The sequence below is a fragment of the Apodemus sylvaticus genome, chromosome 10, assembly GCF_947179515.1.
Source record: "Apodemus sylvaticus chromosome 10, mApoSyl1.1, whole genome shotgun sequence".
NCBI lineage: Eukaryota > Metazoa > Chordata > Mammalia > Rodentia > Muridae > Apodemus > Apodemus sylvaticus.
The window spans coordinates 96,036,252-96,056,946 of record NC_067481.1 but is presented as its reverse complement, the minus strand read 5'-3'; the positions used below and the strand labels follow the sequence as shown (position 1 = coordinate 96,056,946).

The window sequence follows — 20,695 nt, the reverse complement described above, 5'->3', positions numbered from 1 at the left end:
TCTATCTCGGCCACCATGGCCACTTTGTTCTTGTGCCCACTGGGCAATAACTGGGATGGCTGGGGAAAGAGGCTGACTGTCCACAAAACGGGTCATCTTATCCACTTGATTATTGAACTCCTCCTCAGCTGAAATAACCTTTTGGTGAGAATTTACATGGGACACAAATATCTTCACATCCTTTGCCCATTTGGAGAGAGCTATCCACATACTTCTTCTCCAGATGTCTTTCTCACCAATTTTCCAATTGTGATCTTTCCATGTCCCTGATCATCCTGCCAATCCATTGGCTACAGCCCATGAGTCAGTGAACAATCGTACATCTGGCCATTTCTTCTTCCAAACAAACTATAATACCATGTGTACTGCCCGAAGTCCTACCTACTGTGAAGACTTTCCTTCACCTGTATCTTTCAGGCTTGTCCCAGAAAGGGGTTGTAATGCTGCAGCTGTCCACTTCTGGGTGGTGTCTGCATAACGTGCAGAGCCATCAGCAAACCAGGTCCTAGTCTTCTCTTCTTCAGTCAACTGGTCATAGGGAACACCCCATGAGGCTATAGGCATGCTTGGCAGCAGGTGGCATTGTAACAGGAGTAGAAACCATAGGCATCTGAGCAACTTCTTCATGTAACTTGCTTGTGCCTTGAGGACCTGCTCTGGCCCAATGACATATATACCACTTCCATTTGATAATAGACTGCTGTGTGCACGCCCTACTTTATGACTTGGAGGGTCTGATAACACCCAGCTCATGATGGGCAGTTCAGGTCGCATAGTAACTTGGTGTTCTATTGTCAAACGTTCAGTTTCCACTAAGGCCCAATAGCAGGCCAAGAGCTGTTTTTCAAAGGGAGAGTAGTTGTCTGCAGATGATGGTAGAGCTTTGCTCCAAAATCCCAAAGGTCTCTTCTGTGATTCACCTATAGGGGCCTGCCAGAGGCTCCAAACAGCATCTCTATCTGACACTGACACCTCAAGTACCATTGGGTCTGCTGGATCATATGGTCCAAGTGGTAGTGCAGCCTGCCCAGCAGCCTGGACCTGTTGAAGAGCCTTCTCCTGTTCTGGGCCCCACACAAAGCTAGCAGCTTTCTAAGTCACTTGGTAAATAGGCCTGAGTAACACACCTAAGTGAGGAATGTGCTGTCTCCAGAATCCAAATAGACCCACTAAATGTTGTGCTTCTTTCTTGGTGGTGGGAGGGGCCAGGTGCAATAACTTATCTTTCACCTTAGAAGGAATATCTCTGCATGCCCCACACCACTGTACTCCTAAGAATTTCACTGAAGTAGATGGTCCTTGAATCTTGGTTGGATTTATTTCCCATCCTCTGATATGCATATGTGTTACCAATGATTCCAAAGTGGTTGCTACTTCCTGCTCACTTGGTCCAATCAGCATAATATCATCAATATAGTGTACCAATGTAATATTTTGTGGAAGAGACAAACGATCAAGGTCCCTTCTAACTAAGTTATGACACAGGGCAGGAGAGTTAATATATCCTTGAGGCAAAACTGTAAAGGTATACTGCTGGCCTTGCCAACTGAAAGCAAATTGCTTCTGGTGTTCCTTATGTGCAGGTACTGAGAAGAAGGCATTTGCCAGGTCAATAGCTGCATACCAGGTTCCAGGAGATGTGTTAACTTGCTCAAGTAACGAAACTACATCTGGTACAGCAGCTGAAATTGGAGTTACTACCTGATTTAATTTTCGATAGTCAACTGTCATCTTCCATGATCCATCTGTCTTCTGCACTGGCCAGATGGGAGAGTTAAAGGGAGATGTGGTGGGAACCACCACCCCTGCATCTTTCAAGTCCTTGATTGTGGCAGTAATTTCTGCAATTCCTCCAGGAATACGATATTGTTTTTGATTCACTATTTTCTTTGGCAGAGGCAACTCTAAAGGCTTCCATGTTGCCTTTCCAACCATAATAGCCCTAACTCTACAGGTCAGAGAACCAATATGAGAATTCTTCCAATTTCTGAGTATATCTATCCCAATTATACATTCTGGAACTGGGGAAATGACCACAGGATGTGTTCGGGGACCCACTGGACCTACTGTGAGTCGCACATCAGTCAAAACTCCTTTAATCACCTGTCCTCCATAAACCCCTATTCTAACTGGAGGGCCACAATGTTTCTTGGGATCTCCTGGGATCAGTGTCAATTCAGAACCCGTATCCAATAACTCCCGGAAAGTCTGATTATTTCCTTTCCCCCAATGTACAGTTACCCTTGTAAAAAGCTATAGGTCCCTCTGGGGAAGAATTGGAGAAAGACTAACAGCAAAACTTTTAGGTGTCTTATCAAGATCCTTCCTTAGGGGAACCTGGCCATCCCTTCACTCAAGGGGTTCTGGGTCTGTAAACTGGCTCAATTCTGGAAATTGATTCACTGGCCGAGACTGCCTTTTGCCATGATCCAATGCAGCCTTTCTATCATTTGTCTGCTTATACAGATCAAACAGATATTCAGTAGGTTTCCTATGTATTTCATCCCTGGAAACACCATGATCGATTAGCCAGCACCAAAGGTCCAAATGAGTCATGCTATTATAAATTCCACCTCTCTGCCCATTACGGGGTATGTCATTATAAACATTGTTTTGTCTATGATCACCTTGTCTCTGGCGATTCAATGCTGCCACCTGGCCCTTGTTAACTTGGGGCCCAATTAAACCCATTGAATTTAATTCATCTAATTGAGCAGCAGCATCTCCAACCCTAAGGTCTGGCACAAGGAAAAGGGCAAGAACAAAACTCTTTAAATGTGCTGGTGCCCCTCTCACCAGTTTGCGTCTTATAGGACTGGTGAAGGGCATATCTTCTTGACCTTCCCACTGTGGAGGATTAGGTTTTACACAAAGTATCCAATCTAGCATTGCAATTTCCCTAAGTCATAAAATCCCTTCATCAACACTAAGCCAAGGGATATCAGGCATCTCCAACTCCTTTTCAGTAGGCCATCTTTTGATAAATACTTCAGTCATCCAATCAAACAAACTTTTGCCACCTTTTTGAACTGTGCGAGCTTCCATAATAAACCTAGAATCTCCACTCTTAGGGCCCATGCCAATAAACTCAGCCTGCTCTAGTTTTATGTTCCTTCCACCATTATCCCACACCCTTAAAATCCATTCCCACCCATATTCCCCAGACTTCTGCTTGAATGAATTAGCAAACTCATTAAGCTCCTTATTAGTATAGTGTATTTCCTCATGGACTACACTTTCTACCTCCCCTTTAGGGGCCTGCTTTGCCTTGAGTCTGGTTATAGGTCTAGAAGAAACTATTGGTGGGCCCTGAGAAACATCAGTATTGTCAGCAAAAGTCACTGCTGGATTATCAGGCTTTGAGGGATTAATTTCCTCAGGTGGAGAAGGCATTATTTCAAGGGGTGGGGCTGAGGGTACTACTTCTTCAGATGGAGCAAATTCTTGAAAATCTGAAGATTCAAAAATCTCAATTTCCCAAGTTATAGGATCCCATTCTTTGCCAATTAATGCCCTTACTTTAACTGCTGACACCTTCTGAGGTTGAGACTTAAATTTTTGCTGTAATTCAGCCAACCTTATAATGAGGGCTTCAGTTTGATTTTCTGCTCCTTGAGCTCTATGGCTGCTAGAGAGTAGATTCTCTTCAAGGGCACACTTAGCAACTTTTAGATTGTTTACTTGAGTCTGGAGCTCTTCGATTTTATCACACAACTCCTTCCTTTCCTTCATTGTCTTTTCCTGAGATGGCAACCAGCCAGCAAAATCATTTTCTGATTTTTCCCCAACTTGGAGAAAGTATTGTATACCACCGAATCACCTAATTCATCAAGATAATCAAAGGCATTAGCTTCTTTAAGCTCGAGATATAGTTTCATCCACGGGTCTTCAATTTTCTCTGAGCTTCCAGGAGGGAGAGAATCTGGAGAAGTTTCAGTAGTTGAAGGTGCTATTGGATCAACCAACCAACTCCAAAATTTTGAAACATTCATCCTTATACTTCTGCTCCTCTAGAACCACTCCCGGTACCAACTTCTGTATTAGTTTGGGGTCTCTAGAGTCACAGGATGTATAGATAGTCTTTATATAGTTAGGGAATTTGTCAATGACTTACAGTCTATAGTCCAACTCCCCAACAATGATCAGCAGCAGCTGTGGATGGAAGTCCAAGGATCTAGCAGTTTCTCAGTCCCATGAAGCAAACAGGCAAGGAAGAGTGAGATAGAATCTTCCTTCTTCCAATGTCCTTATATATCTCCAGCAGAGGGTGTAGCCCAGATTAAAGGCTGTAGGTCTCCAACAAAGGGTGTGGCCCAGATTATTGGCATGTGGGTCTCCAGCAGAGGGTATGGCCCAGATTAAGGGCATGTGCATCCATGCCTTTAATCCCAAATGATCTTGAACTCAGAGATCTCCTTGTCTTAGCCACTATGCTTCAAGGTCTCCATGCCAAGATCCAGGTCAGAAACTTATATCTCTGAGCCTCCAAATTAGGATCATAGGTGAGCCTTCCAATTCTAGACTGTAGTTCATTCCAGATATAGTCAAGTTGACAACCAGGAATAGCCACTACACCCACCTTCCTCAAAAATTGTTCAGGCCTGGTTGTTATCTCTAAAACAAAAAATCAAATGGGTTTTCATCAATGGATGCTGGTGCTTGGGTGTTTTTCCTGCTACAGTGCTAGTTGAAACAAGAATCTGTGCATAGTAGACCAGCAGTCTGCCATTGAGTTATGTCCCCAGTCTGATGTCATTGCTGTTTAAATAGCAAAATGTTCTTTAAGAGATAAGACAATTGAGTGTAAAAGACAAGAAAATTAAATGAAGAAAATCATAATTGAATGCCGGGGCGGTCTGCACAGAGATGTTTCTGTCCACCCTGGCCATTCTCATGAATGAGACACTGTATCTAGATGCCCTTGAAAGGTGTCCTTGGGACCTTTTCCTAGGGACACTCCTCACTGGGAACAGCTCTTGCCTCCTAAGGAAGGTGTGATTGCCCCTGCACTCCAGGTTAAGAACCATGGAGACAGTGGTTTCCCTAAGGTCACACACAGCAGCAGACAGGCTGGGGACCCTGGACCTTTACCCCTGCTCACTTCTGAGTCTGAACGCAGGAGAAGAGACCCGGACAAGTGTGACCCTGGGCACTCAAGACCAGCAGGTCAATGCAGGAATACACTCTTCTATGTGAGGTAGAGTTGTCAAGACAGAATTGTCCAAGTACCTGACCTCTTTCCTATTTCCAGATATTCTCAATCCCAGGCACATTGTCCTTGGTCCCTGACTCCCAAACTAACTTCCAGTCTTCTCAAGGCTCAGCCAGAACTTCCATCAATGCAGTGATAATCAGGGGCACCCAGCAAGCATCTTGCATACCACAGCCCCATCATCTGGCCCTTGATTACTCCTGCTTCCTCAACTTCAACCTGAGGATGCTGGGAACCAGACAACCTCACATGTGACCAAGCATCATACATGACTGCTCATGTGGACAAATGGGGATTTCTCCCTGGATCACCCAGAACTGGAGAGGAGGACATTTCTGGTCTTGGAAAAGTATTGTGCCTAACTCAGGACTAGTTCATCATTAATCCATGTTCCCCTCATTCACAGGCTGGGATCTATTTGGGGACATTGGAAAAAACTGTGCATCTTATCACCTGTAATTTGTATCCCATGAACTCTGTTCATTTTAGTCTCAAACAGTGGTACCCAAGTGCTGGTACCTCATCCCAGCTCTCCCTCTTGCAACACCAGCCCTGGGCAACCATATCCTCTCCCCAGTGACACCCCTGAGCCCAGAAGTGGGACAGGATCTCTCACTAGCTAGGTTGTGGTTCCGAGCTAACGGCTCCCTGACCCAACTCACTTGGCCCCTAGTTCTCTCTGATCCTATCACTGGATCTGATCATTCATGGTGGCCTGGTCCTGCCTCTATCAGGGTGGCCAGGTGTCCTATCTCTAGGTCTTGTTGCCTAAGAGCAACAGCAGGATCACCAATGCGGGGCATCAGGTGACCTCACACAGACAAGGCAGCCTGGGCTTCCAATGGGCACAGGAAACAGGAAATGGTTTCTCCTGAGGGAGCCCTCCAGTCACTCTTTACACTGTGCTAGGTTCCTTCAAAAATGTAAAGGGCCCATCCTTCATCTTACTTCCTGTTTGTGCCCCATGCAGCTGTACAGATGGGCCTCCCTTGTCTGAGAGGACCTATCTCCCCATCTTTGCCATTCCTGGTCTTGTTTAGTATTGTTTCTTTGAGATAAGTCTCACTACGTAGCCCAAGCTACGCTGGAGCTCAAAATTTAGGACAGACTAGCCTTAAACTCTCAGAGATCCACCTGCCCCTGCTTTCTGAGTGCCAGGATTAAACCTGTGCTGCCACCACACCCAGCCGGCTTCCCTGTCTTAATGGTCCATTCATGTTTCACACTAGGCTGAGTCTCCTGACCACAGTCACTTGTAGTCTAGCCACCATGCACAAGCCCCAGAACCAGGAATTTTATGCCCTGATACTAGGTTTTCATGGTTCACCCAAAGTCAGGAGACAACTTTCAGGAATTTGTTTTCTCCTATCCTATGAGTCCCTGGGGATGAACAGGGCTTCAGACTTGACTGCAGCATTCTTAACAACTGACCCATCTCACCGCCCCTGTGAGCACATAGGAACCATCTTCAGCCTCCTAAGTGTCACAGTTGTACATGGATCTTGCAGATGTGTGTCTCCTACACACACTGTTCCAGGGATGGAGGTGAGCAGGGATGGAAGTGTCTCAGCCCCAGGGTGAGTTGGTAGGGAGTAGACAGTTAGGATCTACACAGCACCAACCCCACTTCCTTTCTCCCCAGTGTCGCTGTCCCCTCCCTACCACCTGCAGCAGGTTCAGGGACAGAGAGTGGATGATGTCATCTGTGAGCAGTCATACCATAATGCCACCAGGAATCACCCACGGGGCCACAAATCCATCCTTGATGACGTGTGTGTGCTCGCAGTGAGGGCCGTGGGGCCTGCCATGTGAGTTCTGTTGACTTCCTTCTTCCTGTTCCTAATCCCACTTCAGGGCCAATATCCACAGATATTCTCCTAGGGTGACTCAGGTGGCCCTCTGGTCTGCAGGGTAGCAGGCTCCTGGAACTTGGTAGGAGTGGTGAGCTGGGGCTATGGTTGTGCCCTGAAGGACCTCCCCAGGGTCTATGCACGAGTGCAGTCCTTCCTGCCCTGGATCATGCAGCAGACGAAGTTCTCCTGAGCCCTGCTGGCCTGTGCTGGTCCTCACAAGATGAGTCTCACAGTTCCCACTGCTTCAGCCTTTGCCTGGTTTTCTGAACCTGTCCTGTCCTCTGGCCTTCTGGAGTCTGGACATCCCTGACCCAGCACAGGAAGCAGGGACGACAGTGGCCAGGGTGGGTGCTCTTGGCTTGAAGGAAGGTGGAGAGGAATGGAGACTCTCTATGCATGCAGCTGTTGAAGGGACCGAGCAGCTTTTACTTTCTGCTGTTCTTAATAAAGGTCTTGTGCACATGCAAGTTCAGGGTCTCGTATGAGTTTTCTATTTCCTTCTCATTGGAAAAGATGCCCACAGGTGTGGTTTACCATGTCCTGCGAGAACTACCTGCTTGTGCTGCAGGTGTGTAGATCTGGGCTTCAGCCCAGTGTTGCACTGGGGACAGGAGGGACAGGGTTGTAGCCTTGTTTGGAACTAAACTCAGAACAGGATAGATTTACCCAAGCTGCAGAGATGTGAGAAGAGTTGTAGTTAGGGTTCACCTGAGGATGAGAGGGAAAAAGTATTGCAGGGGTGGTCCCACCCCCACCACATACACACAGGACTATGGCTGGTATCTTATTGAGCACGACTTTGGGTGTAGACTGTATTCAAAATAGACTTGGAATCAGCCAGTTCTGTGGCCTGCTGCAGTTCCCTGATATCAGCAAACAATCACCTTCCCATGTCCACCCGTGCATCAGCTCCTGGTTCTCTAGCAGAAATCCACCCCAGGATCACGGGACCTTCTCTGTCTTGCACTTTGGGACCTCCATGGCTGGGACTGAGGCAGGTCAATGTTAAAATCTCCCACCGCTGCCCATCTGTCTCTTGCCTTGTGTGATCTGGAGATGGCTTTAACAAGGAGAACAGCAAAAGAAAGGTTTCAGGCAATTGCAGAAAGCAATGGGCTGGCCAAGCTTCCAGTGTGCTTGTAAGAGTAAATCCTTGGAAAATGCTCTTTGCTACTCATGCACACTGCCTCCAGGTGGCACTGCAGGACCGGAAGAGGGAACTGAGGTTCAGGTGTGCAGACAGGGAGCTGCACAAGAGGTTACTTCATAAGGAAACCTAATGCTTCCTGGTGCAGGGACTGGAGTTTTGTGTTCAGCAGGCAGAAAGGATCCCTTCCCTCTCTTTAGGGTCCTTTTCAGTTTTATTTCTTTTGGAGGAGAGAGATCTATGTGGCTCAGACGGGCCTCAAATTTCCATGCCAAGCTCTTTCAGAGAGTGTTCACTCTTTTCATAGGCTTTTATTTGCTATTTTCGGGGCTGCTGTCTGATGAAGGTGGACATCACAGCTTGTATTCAACTGCAGTTTGGGATTAGATGCTGTGGGAAGCAGGATTTTGGGACCTGGTACGTTCTGGTGAAATGGGTGGTGACAGGTTATATGCATGGCCAGGCTCCCAGCATCCCTCCCAGCTCCCAGAGTCCCATGGGGCCACACAGGGTAGGAGTTTTGTAATGCAGATGTGGCTGTGAGACCCTCAGAATCTGGGTAGAAAGTGGGTCCTCTCAGTTTGCTGTGCTCTGCCTGACCCACACTCTCTGGCTCCTGATTGTGGACATACTCGATGCCCTGTCTATTTTGGAGATTTGCATGTATAGGAAAAAGTCTACCATTAGGCTAGGTTCCCAGTCCTTTTTGGCATATTGAGTCACTATTGTCAGGTTGACAGGCTGCCTTGACCGCAGTCTTTCTGCCTCAGCCTCTCCCGTGGCTGAGAAGGCAGGCCTGTGTCTCCATATTCCTGCCTCCCCTGGCCTGTTTCTGAGCACAGCAGGAGTCTCACACGGTGCCCTGGCTCTTCCCTTGTGGCTAATACTCTCTGTTGAAGGAATCCACAAGATTCGCTCCTCCTGGTACAAGTTAATGGAAATTTGGGCTGTTTCTAATTGGAACTCTTGGGAGTAACGTTGCTTTTAACAGTTTGTGTTTTGTGTGAACACATGTTTTCTCTTGGAGGAGCACAACTGTGATTGAGGACTCACACGGAATGTTTGAAGGATACAAGACTTTCAGATTTGTTTCTGTGATTACATCCTCTTGGCTGTGGATAGGACTGGGCTTCTAATCAGGTCTTGGTGTCTACCAACGCCTCCTTAGCTTCAGGAACTCTAGGCAGGGCTGGTTTGGGGTGCAGAGCTTCTTCCTGGGTTTTGTATGTGACAGCTCCCCCATATTCTCTGTAGTCCTGGATGGCTTCAAACTTGCAGTGTTCCTCCTGCTTTAACCTCCATAGTGCCAGGCTTAGAAACATTGTCACCATGGCTAGTTCTGTGTTCTTCCTTCCTCCTTCCCCGCAGTCTGTCTCTTCTTTCTTTCTTTCTTTCTTTCTTTCTTTCTTTCTTTCTTTCTTTCTTTCTTTCTTTCTTTCTTTCTTTCTTTCTTTCTTTCTTTCTTCCTTCCTTCCTTCCTTCCTTCCTTTCTTCTTTCTTTCTTTCTTCCTCTCTCTCTCTCTCTCTCTCTCTCTCTCTCTCTCTCTCTCTCTCTCTCTCATTTCAGACTGAGCCTCCTGTAGCTCAGGTTAGCCTTGAACTCCTGACCCTCTCACTTTCATCCCCTAAGTGCTATGGTTGCACATGTGCATTACCATGCCAGGTCTCTTAGTTTTATTTTTACTGTTGTTTTGATAAAACATCTTAAAAAATAATCTTAAGGGTGAAATGTTCATTCTAGCTCTCAGGCCAAGGTACACTCTTCCCTGTGGGGAAGGCATGGAGGCAGGGGCATGAGGTGAGTAGTCATATAATGGTCACAGTCTTTGAACATAGTGCTATCTACCAAAGCATCTCAGCTCTGTCTTTATTCACAGCATGTAGGAGCCCACCAGGGAGTGGTGCCCGGACAGTAGATGTTCCCTCCCACCTCAATCAATGTAACACAAGCTGACTCCCCCTGCAGGCCCAGAGGCCCTTCTCTCAGGTGATTCTGTCAGGATGGAAATCAACTCTGTCACATTCATCTTATTCTGGGCAGGGAACCCAACGCAGTCCCTCCTGAATGTTAGACAAGCACTCTGCCAACCGGGCACACTCTGTGTCTGTTCTCCCTGTCTCTAATTAGCATTTGTCAGGCCTAATGGTATCCATTTTGCCACATGTCCATATTGTGGCACTTGCACATCTTTTTGGGTGAGCTGGCAAATGATTTTTACTTTTTTTCAAATTGCTTCCTGAGTGCTACATAATATACATCCTGAATCCAAGTATTGTAAACATTTAGATGGTCTATGGAGGACTGATCTTGGTGCACAGCACGGGAGGGTGGACATGAACAGAATGTATGACAGGAGTGGAGGGGAGCTGAGAGGTCTGAGGGACTTGGCCATTTCTAGGTCTGGGCCACAAGGCCATGGAGTCTGTCTATCATGGTGACAAGACCAGGTGTGGACCTTGATTTTGCTGTAAATTGGGAGAAGGAAGAAGGGATGAGGGATGAGTGAGGAGGGATGAGGGGGAGGGAGGAGGGAGGAGGAATGAAGGATGAGGGGGAGGGAGGAGGGATAAAAGAAGAGGGATGAGGGATGAGCCAGGAGGGTTGAGGGATGAGCCAAGAGGGAGGAGGGAGGAGGAATGTAGGAGGAGAGAGGAGGGAGGCGGAATGTAGGAGGAGGGAGGAGGGGGGAGGGAAGATGGAGGAGGGAGGAGGTAAGGTCTGCGGACAGCGTCTCTATCCTGCTGCATAGGGAAGAGCTGTTACCTCCACCTGTCTTCACATGAACTCTGAAGCCCAGAATGCAGAGACCAGCTCAGAGGCAGAATACAGCAGAGATAGGATGCTGTCCTCACTGAAACCTGAGTTTATTTTCCCAGTGTGGGAAGGCCACAGGGTCCCCTCCAGGCAGCCCTCCTGGTTCCTGCAAGATACACTCTCTCACATCTGGGACTCCAGCCTCTGGGGCTCCTCAGAAAGCCTGTGTGAGCTTAGGCCTCTGTGACAATACACATTCCTCAGTGTCCCTGTTCCCACATCCAGCCCTGGGTCTTCTGACTCCACCTCAGGTCAGAGGGGCCAAGTCTCTGTCTCCATGAGCAGGGTTTCCTGTCATGGCTGGGGCCTCGTGGCCAGAGTGCAGAGTGCAGGACTTTCTCAGTTCCAAATCTCAGGGCAGGGTGGGAGGGTTCCATTGACATCCTCCAGATCAGGTGTGGGGAACCGAGGCTGGGGAGACTTGTTCAGTCCTCCTCCAGTGTGTGACATCATGTGACGTAATGTGGCTATTTCAGGCCTGCCTGTCCCACAGCTGAAGCTCAAGACTGCACAGTAGGCACAGGAGGGATGACCTGAGATTTAAGAGCAAGAACTGCTTTTGTAGACAACCCAGGTATGGGTGGTTTGCCTGTAACTCCAGTTCCGGGTCGTCTGTCATTCTCTTCTGGACATGATGAGTACCTGCACTCATGTTGCTCTCCCCACATTATTAAATAGAAAATACACCTTTAAAGAAAGAATGCACACTAAATGTTTGGCCTAATGAGTGATGATTAATGAAACTATTTGAATCTGGGCCTGTCTGCCTCAGGTGCCAGCCTATGAAGGGACTGTTTGGGAGGTAGGAACTGTCAGCTCATCGCAGCATAGACAGACCAGGGTGAGGGAGTCATGTTTCCCCATAGGCCATCCCACCTGGTCCTGGACCCTCATGCCACCTAGCTTGAGGGGTGTCCTTCATGGACAGATCCTCTGAGTCCCAAACACTGGAGCCATCACAGGTCCCTGTAGGAAGCCTGTTGCCTCTGGTCTGAGGGACCTGGTGTCCTAATCCTTTTGTCACAAATTCTACCTGTGCATCCCTGCGTCCTCCCATCGACCAATGACATGTGGGACCTTTGTCCAAATAGAAGGGCAGAGGGAGGTCACAGTCTGGTCTTGGTGACCCTTTCCCCAACTACTAGGGTCTCCCGTATTCCTGGGTCATTGCTGTGGACCACAGTGACAATTTGCTCTACGGTCTTTGTCTTCCTGTCTCTGGGGTTCTGTCCAAGAGTGGGGCTGGGGCTGGCCCCTCCTCAGGGCTGCTGATTTGCCTAAGGCTGCCCTTTGACCCCAAACAGGAGGGTTAAGCTGAGCGTATCTGTGAACCATCACTGGCCTGAGACACACACTGAGAGGGAAGCCCAGTGTGGTCCCTGCTCTGTCCCCCTATCCCAGCCAGGCTGTGGACCTCACAGTTAGAGCTTCAGGCTTTTAGGGCCCGACTTTCATTCTCTGAGCCTGTCACATACACTACATGGCTGAATTCTCAGAAAGCTGTCTTCCCTGACATGGTCATTTACAACCCAGAAAGAGGTGACAGGTCACAGAGGAGAGGGTACAAGTGAGGGCTCCCTTTGCACGTGACTGGGTGTTGGGGTTGTTTAGGAGGTGCACTCAGAGCTCTCTGTCTATGTGGGCAGCTGGCTGTATAGAAATCGCTGGTCCTCCTCAGGAACCTAAGGCCTTAGCAACTGCTCTTCTGCTGTGCAGAGATACCACAACAAAGGCAACGGATAAAATGAAGCATTTAATTGGGACTTGATTACAATTTTAGAGGACGAGCCAGTGGTTGTCACTGCAGAAAGAAGACCATGGCACTGGAGCAGTAGCTGAGAGCTTTGCATCCTGATGTACAGGCAGCAGGGAGAGAGAGCATATGGTGGGCGGGGGCATGGAGAATGAAGGGAGAGGATAAAGGAAAGGGGGAGGGGGACAGACAGACAGACAGACAGACAGGCAGGATCTGGTGTGGCTTTTCGAACCTGAAAGTCCACTCTTAGTAACACACTTCCTCCAATAAGACCACACTTTCTAATCCTGCCCAAGCATTTCCACTCCTCAAACCTACGTTCTACTTCCTGTGATTAAGCATGCAAAGGAATGAGCCCAAGGGGGACATTCTTCTCCAAACCTCCACAGCTAGGAAGTGACTGTTCTTCTGTACAGTGAAGAGCAGACGCCTGTAAGTCCTGTAACTCTACTCTGTGTGTGGCTGGAGGGATGTTTTTCAGTTGGGAACAGGAGTTGGCCCCATAGAATAAGTTCCAGAAAGAGAGAGAGACAGAGAGAGAGAGAGAGAGAGAGAGAGAGAGAGAGAGAGAGAGAGAGAGAGAGAATACTGCCACAAAACTGAAATCTCCCATCTGTAGGCTCAGCCCTCTCCCATGGTAAAAGTGCAGGAAAGGAAGTAAACCAATCACAGAAGGAGCAAGGGAGGCAGTGTTATTACAATGAATTAAAAAACAGGGATATTTTTTTAGAGGAGTCCAATGATAAACTCATGCTACTCTGGCAAGCATCACTGTACACACAGAAGCATGTATGTGCCTTGTTATGTAGCCACAGGTCAGCGTCTCTCACATTTGTGCCCAGCGCTGGCCAATAATGCACTGAAACTACCTCTCCAAAAACAGTGCAGCCTCTTCCCAGGATTCACTAGGAGCCCGCCATTGGGAAGCAGCCTCAAGCCTCAGTATCACTAGGATCTTAGACCAACCGTGTTATAACAGAGGAGGCAGCAGCGATGCCTGATAAGGGGGGTGGGGGGGTGGACGAGGTGTATCCTGCCAGCCCAGCACTGGGGGCACTGAGGCAGGATGGTTATAAATCAGCTTGTGCTCCATAGTGAGACTAGATTAAAAATAGAAAAACTAATAAGGAACCACTGGGGACAGGGGACAGCTGGGACATGTGTCACCTCAGAGGAGACAAGCATGGGGACATGGGTCTTTGGGTATCAAGTTCAGATAGCAGCATGGCAGTGTGCCAGGCCAGGGTGCTTGCATTCTATGTGACATTTATCAGTGTCCTTAACAATCTCCATAGGACCACAGCCAGGGCTGCACGGATGGCTCAGTCAGCAAAGCTGTGTCTTGTAACTATGAGGACTTGAATTTGGGTCCTAAGAACCCATGGGAATGAATGTGGGCGTCTCTCTGGGATTGGCTGGAAACCTACTGCAATGGAAACTCCCAGGAATCTGTGGGGTGACACCAGCTAGCTGAGACTTCTAGCAATGTGGGATATGAAGTCTGACCCAGCCATCCCCTCTGTCCTATGGAGGGATCAGGACACAATCTCAGACACAAAACCCTTAACCTACAATTTGTCTGCCTGCAAGATGTTTTGGGGTAAATATGGTACAAAATTGTGGAAGTGGCCAACCATGGCTGATCCAGCCTGAGAGGGAACACGGCCTGGAGGGCCAGGAACTAGAGGCTGGAGAGCACAGAGACCTGGGAGAGAACCAAAGACGACTGGAAAAACATTTAAAAGTCAATGAAATGATTCCCAGTGATACTCTGCTGTCCTCAGAGAGTCTTGCCTAGCCCAGCAGTCATCAGAGAGGCTTCCCCCAGGAGCTGACAGAAACAGATGCCAAACCTTAGATGGAGCCTGAGGAATGCTGGGAAGAGGGGAGGAAGGATTGAAGAAGGGGTCAAGGACACCACAGGAAAGCCACAGAATCAACTCACCTGGTTTCACAGAGACTGAAGTGCCCACCAGGGAGCCTGCATGGGCCTGACCTAGGACATATGTTACAGTTGTATAGTTTGTTGTTTTTGTGGGACTCCTACAGTGGGAGGGAGCAGGGGCCATCTCTGAGTCTGCCCTGCCTTTGGGACCCTTTCCTCCTCTTAGGTTGTCCTGTTTATCCTGAATAGGGGAGGAGGTGCCCAGTCTGCAACTGGATATGCAGAGCTGGCTGATATCCAAGGGAGGCCTGCTCTTTTCTGAAGGGAAATGGAGGAAGAGTTGAGGCAGGAGGGGGAGGGGAGGACAGGGTTAGGGACAAGGAGGATTAAAATGGTCAGGATATAAAACAAAACAAAAGCAAAGGAACATGCCCAAACCCTGGGCATGGTGGCACCTTAGTGATCTGTGGCTGGGCAGGTGGAGACAGAGGACTTCAGGCCTCCTGATGAGCCAGCCCAGGCTAATTGAGCAAGCCCCAGGCAAGTGAGAGACCATGCCATAGTTATTTATTTTTTTAAAGAAACCTATTTTTCCACAAATGTGCACACACACACAGACACACACACACACAGACACACACAGACACACACAGACACACACACACACAGACACACACAGACACACACACACACACACACACACACACACACACACACAACAGTGAGGAAGGACAGGCAGCATCAGCAACAGTGCAGTATTTCTGACTTTTTTGACTATAGAAGGCAGGTGAAGACACTCTTCCCCAAGGGAGCAGTTTTCTATTGTTTAGACAAATGGAGATCTGTTACCCAAGATCTCAGCCACGCCTTTAACAGCAGGTTCCAGTCACAGGACACCTACATGCACAGAAACAGTAATGGCCTGAGAACCCTGAATGGGGACAGGCTAAGGTCCCAGGCTGCAGCTGACTGCAACCCTCACAAGGCATTTCAAACAGCAGGAATGGAGCTGACCTGAGTGTGGCAGTGTCTGTGGGAAGGTGAGCCTCCAGGACAGTCCCCACTGGGCACAGTCATAGGAACTGTCAATCTGACAAGAAAGGATGTCTCCTGTCACCCTTAGGTAGGATGGAGGAGTGTGCCTGGCTAAGGGGAAGGGTGCAGGCTGTGCTACATTTCTTGATTTGTTTATGGGAAGCCTTGCAGTCCTCAGTCCTCTTCTGCCTTTTCTCTGTATGTGTGCACATGTCTGTGTGTCTATGTGCAGGTCGGAGGTCAACCCTAGATATCATTCCTCACAGCACTATCTTTCTTGTTTTTCTTTTTTTCTTTGTTTTGTTTTGGTTTTCCCAGCACTGTGGTTATGACTCACTCATTTAATCCCAGCACTTGGGAGGCAGGGGCAGAAGGATCTCTATGAGTTTGAGGCCAGCCTAGTCTACAGAGCAAGGACAACCAGGACAACCAGGATAACAAGGACTGCACAGAGAAACCCTGTCTTGAAAACCAAAAATAGGGACATATGGGGAGGGAGGATCCGGGAAAGGGGAAATCATTTGGAATGTAAACAAAGAATATAGAAAATAAAAATATTTAAAAAAAAAAGAAAACCAAAATTATAAACAAACACCAAAAATGACACCCCCTGCCAAAAGAAACCAACCCAACAACAAATCGGGGTGTCCTGGTTTTGTCAGGAGCTCACTCATGTCTCTAGGTGCGTGTTTCCAGATCCCTGGGTTGGGCTATGGTCATGTCTTATTACTCCTTGCTTTTTCAAATCAGTTCTGGGACCTCACTCCCATCTTTCTGTTTTACTGACTGTGTCATCTACTGAATCCCAGGTTTATCTTTTGGTTTTTCTTAATCTATTTTTTTTCTGAGGCAGGATTTCTCCATGTGTAGTTCTGGGGATCATGGAACTCTCTGTATAGACCAAGCTGGCATGGAACTCATAGAGATGCCCCTGCCTCTGCCTCCTAGTGCTGGGATTAAAGGCATGTGGCAACCACCAGGATATCTGCTTATTTTTACTTTAATCATGGTGTGTGTGTGTGTGTGTGTGTGTGTGTGTGTTTATAGGTGTAAATGACAAAGACCTTTAACTGCTGAACCAACCCTTCCACCCCCTATATTTATCTCTTAAAATCTTCCTGTTGTTTCCTGGATCCCAAGGGTGTGGTGTGGTTGCTCCTTACCCAGAAGGAATGAACATGTGTAGAGAGAAGTTAAGATGACAGACAGGGTGGTGAGTAGGATCCACCTCACTATAGCTGCCAAGGACCACAGCTGGCACCCCAAACTCAAGCAACATCACCCCGACTCTCCCAGGCACTTCCTTTACTCCTCTTGATGCCAGAATCACAGCAAAACTCACGGCTGCTTTGATGCATTTTATTGAGCCAAAGCAGAGAGTGGCCGCCTGCACAGTGTAGCTACCTGATTGGGAGGGACACGGGTGGTCAGGGGCTTAGGTAGAGCAGAGTTCAGGCTCAGGATGGGGAGCAGGAGAGGAAGGCAGGGATGCCACCCGGGCAGGAAGCAGCATGTTGGGAGCAACAGAGGTCACCCGTGACTCAGAAGTCCCTGGGGACATAGCGGCGGATCCAGCCCAAGTAATAGGTGACCCGGGTGTAGATGCCAGGCCTGTTGGGCCGTGCGCAGCCTTCGCCCCAGCTCACCACACCTGCCTGCACCCAGGTGTTTTTTCCCTTGCAGACCAGAGGTCCTCCGGAGTCACCCTGGAGAAGACAGGGGTCAGTACTCTTGGAAAGGCTGGGTGGGGGTGGCAGGGTGAGGGGACAGGAGCTCACCTTGCAGGAGTCATGTTTTTCATCCCCAGCACACAGCATGTCGTCACGGACAATGCGGACAGGGGACAAAGGTCTCCCTGTGCTGAGACGTTTGTGATACATCAAGTCACAAAGACGGTTTCCTACAATGGGAACTTTCACCTCCATCAAAGGAAATGGATAAGGCAGCTCTTCTGTGGGTGAAAGAAAGACAATCCTGTGACAGGGTCCCAGGTGCCAGGCTGGGACGGGCTCAGCTAACCCTGTTCTCTGAGGGTAGTTCTGCTCACAAGTCCCTCTTTGAGTCAGGCCCACTTCATTCAGCTCTGCCAACCTGGCTTCTTCCTCCAGGCTGGACCTGGATTTCTGACCTTATTCAAAGAAGGAGGACAGTCCTGAGGGTCTTTAGCGCCCTGTCTGGTCAGTGGAAGCTGGCAGGTCAGCATGGCTGGCTCTGGCTTAGGCTGGGTAGAGGACCCCAATGGAGGCCTGGTCTCGACACTATTTTCATTCCTCTCTGTGTATGAGGAGATTTTTATCCACCCTGTGGTTCACAGCCAGGGCCTGCCTGCTCATGGGCCTATTGCCAAAGCTCTACTCTGAGTTGTCAAAAGAAATTAACCAAGACTCCTAGGGAGAAGAGAAATTGGCACTGGAGGCTCCTAAGGGAGTTGTCAAGTCACACACAATACCGGTAGCCTGGGCCACAGCTCATTAAATGTGGGTCTCTGACACGGTCCATGAAATGCCAGTCGCAGAAGTTGTAACCAGCTTCTGTGTGTGTGTGTATGCGTGTGCGCACATGTGTATATAAGATTGTTGGTCAGTGTGGTCTTAGTCTTCCTTAATCAAACTCCTGAAATACCAGCAGACTGTGGCCCCTTCAGACATGAAGCGTCTGAGATTCGAGGGACTGAAGGACTTATCCTAGTTACGCTGGGGTCTCCTGGCATATGGAACCTGAGAGCCCTGTTGTTCTGATGCCTTCCCACTTCCTAGGCCATCCTACAAGTTGGAGCAAAGCCCTGTGCTGGGGATGTGGTGTGGCCACGCCCTCTCTTGTCTCACCCCAGTTGTCTCTACTACATACCATTTTCTCCAATTCTGCCCCAGCCTGTCACCCAGCACAATGTTCCTGAAGGGAAGGTGGTGGAGGCAGGAGGCAGGGAGACAGGGCGGACATTGCTGGAAATGTTCACAGGGTTTGTGAGTTTCAGCAGGGCAATGTCTGCCCCAGCCTTGATGCTGTTGAAGTCCGGGTGTGGGATAATTTTGCTCACAGTCAGCAGGTTGTCATGGTCATAGAGGTACTTCTTTTGGAGTGTTACTCTGACCATGTTGGGGACAATGATATACCTAAAGAAGAGAGACATTCGTTTAGTAAGTCCTTTTATTCCAGACACCCAGAGATGGTGTCTGATGATCCTATTCAACCCCATTCTCCTCTCCATTCCTTGTCCCACCCTGCCAGGCCCAGAGAGACTCACGGTCCCACACAGTGTGCCGCCGTGAGCACCCACTGTGGGTGGATGAGGGAGCCGCCGCATTCATGCTTCCAGTAGGTGTCATATACACGCATGCTCACCTGCCAGGGCCACCTGTTCTCAGGTGCCTCCTGTCCCCCCACAATGCCCTCTCGTGGCTGAGCTGGACCTGGGGACAGGACAGGGTCAATCTTGGTACCCTGGCCTGTGAGCTACGAGGGTCAGGGAGAGGGACAGGAGGGCCCAGGGGAGAACTCACCAGGGGCTGCATGCACCAGACTGCACAGGAGGGGCAGTGTCAGCAGCAGCAGCTTCAGCATTTGGACACAGTGAGGAGCAGTGCAGGCCCAGTTGGAGGTGAGGGCTGGGCTACGCATATCGGGTTTTGGGGTGCAGAACAAGCCAGGAACCTGGGAGCAGGAAGGTAGGCCCATTCCAGGAGCTTGAGGTCTCTAGTGGCTTGGCCACTCTGCTTCAGGGTCTGGGAGAGATCTCTGTAGCTGTCTTTGATCTTCTCTACCCAGCCTCAGGTTCCCTCTCCATTTATCCTTCCAGATCAGGGCGGGGTTGGAGGAAGGGCATGCCCCTGTCCAATCCAAGCCTGGAGGAAATGCGTGACTCACACTCAGGCGCTAAGAGTTTGGGCCACGAAGGGGCTCTGTCTACCCTGTGCTACATTAGACCCAGATCTGTGGTAAACCCTGTCCTGTGGCCTCTGGGCCCTGTCTGCTGAGCAGGAGCTTATCCAATCATGTGTGCTCCAGAGCAGAGCATCAACACACAGAAAGGGGGGATGGCAGAGAGGTCACCAGCCTCCCCTCAGGCACTTGCCAGCCCTGCCCCTCGTCTTGGCTGACTATTCTCTCGTTCAACCACCCTACTCTGTGACTCTCCTTGGCATACTGATCACTTGTCTCTAGCCCTCTCCTTATCTTGATCTCCTGTTCCTCCCTGGCCTTCCCCCTCCCTGCCACCTTCTGGATCTCTCTCATTCCCTCCAGGCTCTAAGCCCTACCAGGCTGGACCTTCTGCACACCCCAGAATCTTCATTGGACCTCCTGGAAGCTGCATGAGGTGGTCAGAACTGTTTCTCTTCTCACTCGTTCTGCAACATATGCATACTTCCAATAATAATAATAGTAATAATAATAACAACAACAATAATAATAAATGCGTTTGTTAATTCTTTGAGAATTTCATACAATGTATTTTGATCAAATTTACCTTCTTCCCCAACTTTTCCCATAGCAACTCTTTCAATTCTCGCCAACCTATCCATCCAACTGAGAGTTTTCTCCCTGCCCCAACTCCAGTTTTTATTGTCCAGCTACTCTTGGGAATGGAGTCTGCACTAGGGTGTGGTCAGCCTGCCAGGGGTTGCATTGAGAAATAAAAGTGGACATCTCTCTCCCCTCCCAGCAGCTAACACATGTGGACAGCACACATGGCACATGGATAGCACATGTGGATAGCTCCTTCACTGTTGGTAGGATTTTGTGTCAACCCCTGTCTCCATGCTAGGATTTTGTCAAATTTGAGATTGTGAAGGTCTTGTGCCTGCTGTCACAGGTCTTGTGCATGCTGTCACAATTGCTGTGAGTTGGTATGCACAACTGCCCCGTTGTATCCAAAAATATTGTTCCTTGAGGTTGTCCTGCAGTCTTTGTTTCCCCTTCTCCCCCAACCTCCCGCCCTTTCCTGTGCCTTCTGGGGAGGGAGCCACATGGCCACTCAGTTGTGGCTGAGCACTG

The 20,695-nt window shown here is 48.9% G+C and overlaps 1 protein-coding gene across 7 annotated transcripts in view; it reads right to left on the bottom strand.

The window, feature by feature from the left end:
• The window catches only part of LOC127693938 (tryptase-like), a 127,692-nt gene that overhangs the window by 73,848 nt on the left and 33,149 nt on the right, over positions 1–20,695 (bottom strand). For 4 of the 7 annotated variants that reach the window (XR_007979766.1, XM_052195245.1, XM_052195244.1 and 1 more), the window contains exons 1-5: positions 19,204–19,478; positions 18,948–19,113; positions 18,551–18,816; positions 17,482–17,654; positions 17,291–17,409 (exon numbers count right to left, since the gene is read on the bottom strand). The exons of 1 other annotated variant lie outside the window; for it this stretch is intronic. Coding sequence is in view for 5 of the 6 variants with exons in the window: in XM_052195245.1 (XP_052051205.1) it covers positions 17,291–17,409; positions 17,482–17,654; positions 18,551–18,816; positions 18,948–19,113; positions 19,204–19,378 (899 nt within the window). In the remaining variant the exon portion in view is untranslated. Of the gene's footprint in view, positions 1–17,290; positions 17,410–17,481; positions 17,655–18,550; positions 18,817–18,947; positions 19,114–19,203; positions 19,479–20,695 lie in introns of those variants that run through there. 2 more of the 7 variants (XM_052195248.1, XM_052195249.1) reach the window with 2 other exon arrangements.